Source organism: Geotrypetes seraphini, chromosome 5 (genome assembly GCF_902459505.1).
Source record: "Geotrypetes seraphini chromosome 5, aGeoSer1.1, whole genome shotgun sequence".
Lineage (NCBI taxonomy): Eukaryota > Metazoa > Chordata > Amphibia > Gymnophiona > Dermophiidae > Geotrypetes > Geotrypetes seraphini.
Window position 1 is genome coordinate 231,722,772 of NC_047088.1, and position 12,709 is coordinate 231,735,480.

A 12,709-nucleotide genomic window follows, 5' to 3' on the forward strand; every position below is an offset into this window, starting at 1 on the left:
TACATTTCATTGGATACATGGACAGAATCAAATATAGGCCCTCATTTTTGATTGTAGTCCAAAATTGAAGCATTGGCTTGTATTGTGTTAAATTTATTTTCTGGATTGCCATAGCAATGCAGGAATGATGACAATTTACCATTAAAATCCCTTTGCAAAATTGTACATTGTGATGTATTATAGCTTTTTTCCCTTGAATAACCATGATTAGGGCTATTTCTTATAAAAATGATAATTCTGATGTATTAAACTACCGATCATTTAGCAGAGACAACCCTATTCATGGTAATGTGCTTAAAACTGCCAAGATAAAGAGAAGAACCAGTATTGGTGTTTAGCTTTTTACACTAAGGAGTACTGACAATGGGCTTAGCGTGTGCTATTGTAATAAGCCCATTTTTACTGCACCCAGGAATATAAGACATTTCCAGGCATTTCTTTTTCAGCTCATGGGCTAATATTTGCATTAGTGCATGTAACCTGATTTGGAAGCACTTACCAACTCCTATTTAGAAGTAGGAAAGTGATCCCGCGCTATGAATGTGCTAACTAAAGAATGACACGGAGACACATTTCTCCCCGTCCCCGCGGGAACTCATTTTCCCGTCCCATCCCGTGTTCTTTTCCTGTCCCTGCCCCATCTCTGCAAGTTCCGTCCTCATCTGCACAAGCCTCAAACACTTTAAAATCATAAGTAGCAACATTCTAGAGCTCAGATTGTGATGTCATAATGCCTCATTCCACCACTGTCTTCATTTGCACAAGCCTCAAGCACTTTAAAATCATAAGTGTTTGAGGTTTGTGCGGTTAAGGCAGAGCTTACAGGAATGTGGCAGGGACAGGGACAGCAGAAAATCTTGTGGGGACGGCATCGAGAAATTGAGTTCATGTGAGGACGGGGGCAAATTTGTCCCCGTGTCATTCTCTAGCTCTAACCTCTTAGCACATTCTAATGTTGATGTGCTAAATGAATAGCACTTCAACACCCATTTTCTGTCTCTGGCTTACCCCTCCCAAAAATAAGTACAAAAATAGTGTGCAATGACTTGTACGTTTCATGGCTCCACATCATTCTCTTCTTAGTTGGGCTCAGAACATTTTAGTGACCCCTCATATTGTGATGTCATAATATCTCATTCCACCAATGCCTAAGAGCAAGCCTCATTGGTGATGTCACAATGCCTTGGTTTCTCTATACTTGTGCTCATTTAGTAGATGCATTTGCCTCATTGAAACGAAAAGTGTGGAACAACTTGTAAATTTCATGGCTCCATATCTTTCTCTTCTTGGTTGGACTCAGAACTTTTCAATGGTCCCTCATAATGCGCCATTCTTCCCATGTGAATTTAATTTGAGTAAAAGGTTACTTAATAGAGAATGAAACAACATACTTTGCAATAAGCATGTTCACAGATGCTAAGCATGCTTACCTCTCTTTGGTTGGCATATCCTATATCAGTGTTTCTCAACTTGGTCCTGGAGTACGCCCTTGCCACTCAGGTTTTCAGGATATACACCATGAATATGCATACGTTTTGATTTTCATTCACATTTATTTCATGCATATTCATTGTGGGTATCCTAAAACCAGACTGACAAGGAGTTATTCCAGGACGGAGTTGAGATACTCTGCCCTATAATATTATTATGAAAAAGCATTCACAAAGGTTTGAATCTTTTGACTCTAAGAGGGATGTTATCAATGTGGGTTACCGTTAAGAAAGGTAATTTTATTGTTAACCCTGGTTATTGCTAACTTGGTGTCATTGCGTAAAATAGTGCAAGTTCATGTTGATAACATCCCTTCCTAAGTATACTTCACTACATTTGAATGTTTATTATAACTCGGACATTAAGAGCTTTTGTGATACATAACTTTGGCTTTTGCATCCATCATCCACTGTCATTATAATGCTCATCAATTAAACACATGCCCCAGCAACCAAATTTGTGGAAAACAATATTGGCCACAGCTTTATTGACATTCAAGTGAAGAATTCTTAACATTACAAAGGAAAAATTAGTCTTCGCACAAGTTTATAGAATAGAGGCATTAGTGTACACTGCTTGGTAAATGACCTTGGTGAAAGGACCAGAAAATTACTAGATACCTACCCGCTCTTATACTAATGTGTGCTAGCTGATTAAGCATTCACTTAGACCCTGATTCTGCAAAGTGCGTCCCGATTTTAGGCAGCTGTAGGCATCCTACAGATGTCTAATTAGCCAATCAGGATGCACATTTTTTTTTTTTTTAAATGCTCCCAGGCAGGCCGCCTATATTGAAGGCGCCTCCGGGATCCTAGGGAGGTCCGAAAGACCGCCTAATCTTGCCTAAAGGCCTTAGGCGAACCTAGATGGCCCTACACGGCCCTATACGGGTCCACCCATCCCCACTAAGCCTAAGGCTTGATTGGCCCAAGATCTAGAGGCCTGGACCAGTCAGGCCTTAGTCTTAGTGGGGATGGGTGGGGATGGGCGGACCTGCTAAGCCTAAGGCCTGATTGGTCCAGGCTTCTAGATTCTGGGACAATCAGGCCTTAGGCTTAGCGGGGATGGGCCGGGAAGGGGCGGGCCCGTCTCATTTCGACGAGGTGGGCCTGCCGGCTGGATGGCAGCAAGACCCGGCTGGCCGGCCAACAATTAGAGGTAAGTTGGGGGGGGAGGTTAGTTGGGGGAGGTCAGGGGGGTAATCGGGGGGGGTCTTAGCACGGGAGGGTGGGTGTTAGCATGGGGGGGGATCCGGAGGGGGGGTGGCCTTCTGGAAGGAGGGGTTGAGCACCCTCCTGCTGGCGATCAGGAATGTCGGGGAGGGGGTGTTCCAGCAGGAGGAGTTGGGCACCCTCCTGCCGCTGATCGGACAGACGGCCGCGGCCACTTTACTTATTGCGGCAGGGAGATCCCTTGCCGCAATAAGTGTAGCGGCCGCGTCTACTCAATAACCCGATTCTGTAACCAGCATCTGTAACATGGACGCAGGTTGCAGAATCGGGGTTAATGTAGGCCCGATTCTGTATAGAACGCCTCTCCCGGGCATCCTATACAGAATCCGGGCCTAAATTCTAACGCATCCATACAATATAATAAGCGTGTTAGCATTTAGAGCGTGCTAATATTTAGCTTGCGCTAAATCGGCTAGTGTGGCTTAGTAAAAGGACCCCATAGAGAAGCAAGGTTTAATAGGAAAGTGTCAACATGGATTCAACCAAGGGAAGTTTTGCCTCAATTTGCTACATTGTTGGTTAAATAATCCTCAAAAGGAAAATATCACGATCAAGGAAAATATCAATATTTCTAGCTTTCATATTGATATTCTCCTTTTTAGGATCATTTAACCCATAGCAACAGACATGTGGTTAGCACTGTTCAGATTTTTGCGACTCCTGATGCAGGCAGATGCGCCAAAATATGACACCATGTCAAGCACTTCTTCTGAAACGCCATTGATTTGGGGATATTCTTTCCACAGACCTGTTGGTCTGTTTTTATCATAATAAATTTTGTGCTTGTCATTCCTTGACTCCTAGGCTCTTCTTTTCATTGATTTTTCATTGGTTGTCCTCTACTTCTTTTCCTTGTGAGTTTTTCTTAGGGGATCTTTTCTCCTTTTTGGTGCTTTGCAGTATTTCATAAATATCAATAATGATTCTTCAAGAGCTCATTCTTCTAACATACTCTTTTGTTTTCACCGAAGTCCCTCAGATTACCACACTTGCACTATATGTTTGGCAAATCTTGTGTGGTGGTTCTCCTCACCGGAACTATTTAAATCGGCATGTTATTTGTAAGCTATAAACTGTTTGCCTGAACTTTTCTGTCTTTGCATCATCCCCGACCCTGATGAAGAATGAAACGCGTCGATAGGGAATGAGACAGAAATTGTTCAAAAATCAATCAAATTAATCAAAAAGCTAAGTTCATATATATATATATATTTATTCATTGAAAGAAAAATTTATTAGATATAAGCACAGGCACTTTAAGAAATTTTGACACAAACAATTAATTACACCGATTTAAATAGTTCTGGTGAGGAGAACCACCACACAAGATTTGCCAAACATATAGTGCAAGTGTGGTAATCTGAGGGACTTCAGTGAATACAAAAGAATATGTTAGAAGAATGAGCTCTTGAAGAATCATTATTGATATTTATGTATTAGACATAGGTGCCAGAATTATTCTTGCAGTATTTCAGACACATAGATGTGGCTCTTACATCCTTCCATTTGATGTTTCCCATGTTTCTACTGGAGCGCAGAAGTATGCTGTTTCCACCTTGGTAAGCAGACTTGTTCTTCTGAAATAATGGCCTGGATTTGAACATTTTTTATTTAGGGGGAGAAGTTATCAAGCTGTGTTAGGACCTTAACTTGCATAATTTGCCCCCTAACATGACTTAAAGGGAACTAGTACAGCTTGTCTTTCTCTACTACAGTGATATTTAGGTCACCACAAGTAACTTAATAATGAGATGCAAAATATGAAAATGCATGTAAAGCAATTTATTACAATGTGAAAACCAGAATGTGATTAGCTGTGTGCACCGAGTAAACATGCAAGTTGTATTACGGCCATGAAGTAATGGGAAAACAAACCTAGTGAAAATCTGTTATTATTTTAGTGTGCCGGAAGTATTAGACCTCAAAATTGCAGCCCGATATTCCTGAGTCTGACCTTAAAGGGGCCTCAGGACCAATAAGAACCCCCATCATGAACTTCCACCTGCTTATCACACTACCATTATCATGATCTCCTACCTCTAATCACACTTCTTCCCTGGATCAAGCCCCCCTGGACCATTACCCCCCATCTACTGATCAAAGCTCCCTACCACAATAAGTGTCTAGTGGTCCATAGCCTGCTGGCACCTGGGTCAAAAATTGTTCCATGAAAACCTAGCGGTAGTATTGATACTATTTCTAGGGGTCATCTTTCCATATAAGGGCAAAGTTTTTTGGGGTGGGGTGGGGTGGGGTGCTTGATCGGCAGGTTGGTGGTAATGGTCTGGGGGGAAGTGGGATTAGCAGGTGGAAGGTTGTAATGGAGAGTTCTGCTCCATCCCATGGCCAGACCCAGGATCATTGAACTACGGCTTTGAGTCCAGAGGTTCCTGGTTACATAGACAAACACTTGCGCCAGAAGACATATGAGGAGAGACTGGAAGCCCTGAATATGTTTACCCTAGAGGAAAGGAGAGACAGGGGAGATATGATTCAGACGTTCAAATACTTGAAGGGTATTAACGTAGAACAAAATATTTTCCAGAGAAAGGGAAATGGTAAAACCAGAGGACATAATTTGAGGTTGAGGGGTGGTAGATTCAGGGGCAATGTTAGGAAATTCTACTTTACGGAGAGGGTAGTGGATGCCTGGAATGCGCTCCCGAGAGAGGTGGTGGAGAGTAAAACTGTGACTGAGTTCAAAGAAGCGTGGGATGAACACAGAAGATTTAGAATCAGAAAATAATATTAAATATTGAACTAGGCCAGCTACTGGGCAGACTTGCACGGTCTGTGTCTGTGTATGGCCATTTGGTGGAGGATGGGCAGGGGAGGGCTTCAATGGCTGGGAGGGTGTAGATGGGCTGGAGTAAGTCTTAACAGAGATTTTGGCAGGTGGAACCCAGGCACAGTACCGGGTAAAGCTTTGGATTCTTGCCCAGAAATAGCTAAGAAGAAAAATAAAAAAATTAAATTGAATCAGGTTGGGCAGACTGGATGGACCATTCGGGTCTTTATCTGCCGTCATCTACTATGTTACTATGTTACTGCTTGCAAGTTGAGTTATTCATTTATCATGAAAATCAGCATCCTACGATACTGATATACAACAGGTTGCTGACTCCCATGGTAAATGAAGGTGTAAAAACTCACCCCTTAAATATTTAGCAACATACATGTCCTTTCTAAAATATTGTTCTGCAACTACAGCCATTTTTTTTGTAATTGTCTTCAGGTCTCCTCAAAAAAAGAAATAATTGTGCCCCGATCACATAAAAAAAGAAAATATAGGGCTCTTTTTACAAAGATGCGCTAAGCGTTGTAGCGTGCGCTAACCACGCGCTAAACTCCTGTGCATCTATGGACACATTAGCGTTTAGCATGTGCGTAGATTTAGCACGCGCTAAAAATGTGTAGCTCCCCTTAGTAAAACAGGGGGGATAATGTTACTGCAATCATTTTAGAGCTCTTTAAACATCACCCCAGGGAATAAAGCAAAAGTAGCATGGTTGGCCTTAGGGAGAACAGAATGTTCAAATAAATTAGTTGTCTTTTTCATGATTTGCTCAATTTAATTGCTTTCATAAGTTTTCTTCAGGATTCACAATTTATTTTTTTTTTTTTAAAGCATTCTCCTCCAAAGTAATTCACGACACTGAATGATTTCAAGGCTTGATGTTCTGTGAGATGCGGTGATATTCTCAGAATAATGCCATTTTGTTCTGTGCTTGCAGCTCCTAATCCCTGTGCTGCCGGCAATGGCAGAGGTCCCTGCTCACATTTGTGCCTGATCAATTACAATAGAAGTGCTGCTTGTGCCTGTCCACATCTAATGAAATTGTCCCCAGACAAGAAGACATGCTTTGGTAAGTTTCGTGCCTTTAGGGGCAATGGTACGAAAACCCGCTCAGACTGAACAAGTGTTTCTAAACAAGAGACAAGCCAGAACAAGACCTAATTAATACTGTTGTTTCAATACTTGAGATTGCCCTTACTTATTTGTAATGCGGAATACTAAGTACTAAAACAGTTTTAAGCTAGGTAAATGTATTTAATGATATTAATGTATGCATGTAATCATAGACAACCTTGTAAAAAGCAAAAAAAATTGTTCTTACTTTCTGTTACAAAATTCTTCTTAATTATCACCACTGAGATTCCTAACATATACAATTCCCTGGTTTAATTGCCAAAATAAACCAAGAAAACAATCTTTCTGACACACACAAAAAATGAGAGCTCATAGAAGGGACTAACCTTAACAACAAAAGGGGAAGGGTAGCCTGCAGAGTCACTCGTACAACCCTGCCCACCTTTCTAAGATGGGCCATACTGGCCTTTATGCACTGTGTTTTTTGTTTTTTTTTTGTTTTTCTTTTTTTAATGTTACTTAGTTTATCTTGGTGTTGATATTCAAAAAGTATTTAACTGGCCGGATAAACAGCATAAAATCTGTTTTATTCCTTGTGCTCTTGCCAGGTACTTGGGACCTGGGTTGGCCACAGTTGGAAACAGGATACTCAGTTTGATGGGACTTCGGTCTGCCCAATTTGGCAATTCTTATGTCCTTACGTTTATGTTTATTTCAAAAGCTTGATATACTGCCCAGCATATTATATTTGGTTGAAAAATTGAATTAGCGCACACTAAACAATAATGCGTCCATAGACTAACATGCACGCGTTAGAATTGAGCGCATGTTAATTGGTTAGCGCACCTTAGTGAAATTCATGTTGAATCCTTTAAGGCCTGCTTAAAGTAATATGTTTTCAACAAAGTTTAACATATTTTAAGGCTCATTTCTGACCTAATTTCTTTTGCAAAATTATTCCAAAGAGTCACAGCATGCCAGAAAAATGTTCTTTCTTGGGTAATGGCTCAATGGGCCATTTTGAAGTAAGGCGATGCGAATCAAAAATCTTGATGGGATCTCAGACATCTGGAAGGTATATATGGAATCGTCCATCTACTCAGATAAGCTGACCTTCTGATCCCAAAGAGCCTTGTGAGCTGGCTGGCCATTGATATTCAGTGGCACATGCATGGGTAGTGCCATTGAATACATCCATAAACTGGCTACTGACCAGCCAGTTAGATTAAGGGTGGGCCAGGAGCAGAGCTTTGGTGGACCCACCACTTAGCTGGTTAGCAGATATATTCAGTCTGCTATCCATGCAAGCAAGCATATTAAGTTAGAACAGCAAAAGAGTTGTTCTAACTTTATGGGCTTAATTAAGAGGGCATTGGTCTGAATATCAGCTGCTTTCCAGTTAACTTCCAGGTCAGTGCACAAACCTGGATATTCAATGCCAGGAGCTGTGCATGCAGGGAGCGACCAACAAGTCGCTTACCACCGGGAGCTGAATATTACTCTCCCTGTGATTAAACAGAGCTTGTAATAGTGGCATTTTGGGCTTTTCAGTATAACCATATATCAAAGATGATTTCTAACATTGATTTCATATTAAAGGTTCCCCAGCACTGAAAGCCTTACTTCTTGCCTCACATTGCTCCAAACCAATAATAAGGAACACTCGTGGGTTTGACCATGGACACATTAACTGGGCCTCACATGCAAGAGTAGTTGGAAGATAAGGCAGGAGGTGGTGTAGGAAGGGGGTTAAGTGTGGGAAGATTTGATTGGTAGACAAGGGAAGAAAGAAGAAAAAAGGTTAGGAAGGAGGATTTAAGCAGGGATTTTTCTGTGTGAGGCAAGGCTGGAGTGGAGAAAATGTGTTTTGGGAAAAGGATGATGGGAGAAAAGGTCTTACCCATCCCTCGAGTTAATGGGGTGGTAGATTATTTGGTTGGAGTTCTTCACGCAGGAGTCGCAGCTTTGACTGAAATGGGAGAAGGTGTAGATGTGAGTTTCCCTTATGTCTGTTGGTTGCAAAAGAGAAAAGCTCAATTATATATTTGGGAGCTAAACCAAACAAAGCCTTAAAACAGAAGCAACCAAACTTAAACTTCACCCACACCTACATTGGCAGCCAATGCAGTACTCGATAGAAGGAGGTTACATGATCATATTTCTTCAATGATGAAAAACATGGCAATATTTGGGTCAATTTCAGGGTAATTTTATAAAGCCTTATTCTTATATACTGTATGTATGGCAAGTGTGTACATACTTTTATGTGAGTTAGGTATAGGCCTTATAGGGGTGTATTTTGGATGGAGCACAGGGTGATTTAGGTACATAAGAACATAAGAATTGCCGCTGCCGGGTCAGACCAGTGGTCCATCATGCCCAGCAGTCCGCTCACGTGGCGGCCCTCCAGTCAAAGACCAGCACCCTAACTGAGACCAGCCCTATCTGCGCATGTTCTTGTTCAGGAGGAACTTGTCTAACTTTTTCTTGAATCCCTGGAGAGTGTTTTCCCCTATGACAGATTCCGGAAGAGCATTCCAGTTTTCTACCACTCTCAGGGTAAAGAAGAATTTCCTTATGTCTGTATGGAATCTATCCCCTTTCAACTTTAGAGAGTGCCCTCTCGTTCTCCCTACCTTGGAGAGGGTGAACAACCTGTCCTTATGCATGTGTGTTCATGTAGGGCCAAATTCTATATATGGTGCCCAAAAAATTGGTGCCGATCAATTGCAGTTAGTGGCTGTATGCGGCATAACATTTAGGCACCTCCATTTTGGCCAAGGAAAGCTAGGCCTAAATGATTTTGCCTAAGTTGTGCATGGATCAGGCGTATTCTATTACTGCAACTAATTTTTAGGAATGACCATGATTTACTCATGCTCCAACCCTGGCCAAGCCTCCTTTTAAGATTCGTATACTACGAAGGTCATTTCATAAATAATGAACACTATTTTTTTTTTAATTTACATGTTTTGGTATTTTTTCAAGTATTTCTTTACAATCCTTCAAAATACAGCGTTCCCCCAGTGGTTCGCGGTCGGCAGTTCACAGTATTTCACGGTATTTTCACGGTCATTCACGGTATTTTCTGACCGCAAACTGCCGACAAGGAGAGGGCAGTGGGAGAGGGCAGCAGGAGAGCAGCCGGAGCGCCGCGAGTGCAGGAAATCACTCACAGTATGCTCCGACCGTCTCTTCCTGCACTAAGTCGGGCCTTATCCAATCAGGAGCTGCGTGTCAAAGCAGCTCCTGATTGGATAAGGCCCGACTTAGTGCAGGAAGAAGCGGTCGGAGCATACCGCGAGTCGGAGCATGCCCTCGTAAGGCTCCTCCATGAAAAACCGTATTCACGGTTTTTCAAGATTCGCAGGGGTTCCTGGAATGGAACCCCCGTGAATCTCGGGGGAGTACTGTAGTCTCCTAGCTTTGCAATGACCGAGTCCCAAGGTCCAGGAAGTTTCATTATTCCATCCAAGACAACGTTTTAGTTCAGTTGCTGAATGGCTCGGGTACCGGCGGAAGATGCAAAACGATGTCCATGCATAGGTTGTTTCAACTTTGGCAAAAGGCTGAAGTTTGATGGACTGTAGGGAGCATGAGGTAATACCTGGAGTACTGCGTCCAGAACTGGTCACCGTATATGAAGAAGGACAAGGTACTACTCGAAAGGGTCCAGAGAAGAGCGACTAAAATGGTTAAAAGGCTGGAGGAGATGCCGTACAGTGAGAGATTGGAGAAACTGGGCCTTTTCTCCCTTGAAAAGAGGAAACTAAGAGGGGACATGATCGGAACATTTAAGATACTGAAGGGAATAGACTTAGTAGATAAAGACAGGTTGTTCACCCTCTCCAAGGTAGAGAGAATGAGAGGGCATTCTCTAAAGTTAAAAGGGGATAGATTCCGTACAGACATAAAGAGTTCTTCTTCACCCAGAGAGTGGTAGAAAGCTGGAACGCTCTTCCAGAGTCTGTTATAGGGGAAAATACCCTCCAGGGATTCAAGACAAAGTTGGACAAGTTTCTTCTAAACTGGAATGTACGCAGGTGAGGCTGGACTCCTTTAGAGCATTGGACTTTGACCTAAGGGCTGCTGTTTGAGCGGACTGCTGGGCAAGATGGACCACTAGTCAGACCCAACAGCGGCAATTCTTATGTTCTCCCAGCCGTATTTGCGTAGTTTTTCCAATGACCAATGGAGAGCTCCATCTTCCCCATGACCAAAAAAATTTTGATGAGCTCAATCAAAAGTCAAACAAATGATTTTTGCTTATGATCATGAGGGCATCATCATCAAAGACAAAGTTTCATGTGGAAAAAGTGTCACAGCAATGCATTATTGTGATTTTTTGTATAAAATGCGCAGAAAAATGCACAAAACCTGACCTGAGTTGCTCTTGGCTGAGCCAATCATTCTTCATGACAACGCTCGCCCACACATAGGGAATGTCATTGAAAAACTACATGAATACGGCTGGGAGATGGTACCTCATGTTCCCTACAGTCCACCAGACTGCAACCTTTTTCCAAAGTTGAATCAACTTATGTGTGGACATATCTGGAAGAGCTTTCTTCCGCCGGTACCCGAGCCATTCCGCAACTGAACTAAAATGGTGTCTTGTATGGAATAATGAAGCTTCCAGGACGTTGGGACTCGGTCATTGCAAAGCAAGGAGAATATATTGAAGGATTGTAAAGAAATACTTGAAAAAAAACAAAAAACGTAAAATTTTAAAAATAGTGTGCATTATTTATGAAATGACCCTCGTAAAAGTGACTTGAACTACTTTATAAAATGTGTTCATCAAGTTGTGCACGTAACTCCTAATTAGTGCCAGGTAGGACCTCGTTTACAAAGCCGCACTAGTGGCTGCCACGTGGCAATAGCCCCGAAGCCCTTTAAATCTATATGGGCTTCAGTGCTGTTACCACAGCAGCCCGTGCTAAACAGCTTTGTAAAAGAAGCCCTTAGTGTCAATTATCAGGTATTAATTATTAGGTGTTAATGATCAATTTCATGGACAATTAGTATCTGTGTGAATATTGACACAGACTTTATTATATAAGTGTTTTTTAAAGTCATCCAATGACATTTTGAGAACAATAAACATTTGTGCTTGAAATCTCCTGCATTTCAAGGATCTTCTATTCTACTGTTTTTGTTGTTGTGTTAATTATCAATTGTCAGTCCTTACTGGCTAGTTAAACAACTAAGTTGCACATGCAAATAGGCTTTAAGCACTAGTTTGCATGTGTAATTTATGGCTCCATAAACAGAATTTATGGGGTGGTGTATGCTTACAGCTGCTCCTAAGCATATGTAACTGTGCATTGGTTCTTTTTACTTGCGATTTCTGCATGAGTCGTGTTAGCATTTTATGAAGATACACTAGTGTTTAAGCCCGTTACTTTAACGGGTGCTAGAAATATGTCTTTCTGTCTTTCTTTCTTTCTTTCTCTCTGTGTCTCTCCCTTCCCCTGTCTCTTTCTTCCTTTCTTTGTCTCTCTCCCTCCCACTGTCTGTCTTTCTGTCTGTCTCTCTCCCTGGCCCCCTTTGTCTGTCTGTCTTTTTTCTTTCTGTCTCCCTGCCTGCTGTCTTTCTTTGTGTCTGTCTTTCATTCTCATGTGCTGCCTGCCTATCTTTCTGTCTCTCTCCATGTCCCCCTTCTGTCTCTCCCCCAAAGCAAACCAAGATTGCTCCCTGGCCCCCTTTCCCTATCCCCCCTCCCCCCACTTCCCTGTGCAGCAGCAGCATTCCCCCTTCCCTGTGTAGCAGCAACAGCATTCCCCCTTCCCTGTGCAGCAGCATTCCTCCCTTTCCCTGTGCAGCAGCAGCATTCCCCTCCTTCCCTGTGTAGCAGCAGCATTTCCCCCCTTCCCTGTGCACCCATCCCTTGCCTGCTCCCCATGTTCCCTTCCTTTTCTCTTCCCCCGTCCAGCAGCACCCCTTTCCTGCTATCCCTGTGCATACGCCCCGCAGAAATCTACTTGCCTCAAAGAAAAGCGCTGTGCCGCGCTGTTGCTGGCCTCGGTGTCTTCTCTCCACTGCGGCCCGCCCTAGCGGAAACAGGAAGTTGTCAGAGGGCAGGCCACAGTGGAGAGAAGACGGCGAGGCCAGT

At 42.6% G+C, this 12,709-nt stretch overlaps 1 protein-coding gene across 1 annotated transcript in view; it reads left to right on the plus strand.

The window, feature by feature from the left end:
• The window catches only part of LRP1B (LDL receptor related protein 1B), a 1,445,547-nt gene that overhangs the window by 737,720 nt on the left and 695,118 nt on the right, over nt 1–12,709 (plus strand). The window contains exon 26 of the mRNA XM_033944130.1: nt 6,458–6,589. Within this exon, the coding sequence (XP_033800021.1) occupies nt 6,458–6,589 (132 nt within the window). The remainder of the gene's footprint in view (nt 1–6,457; nt 6,590–12,709) is intronic.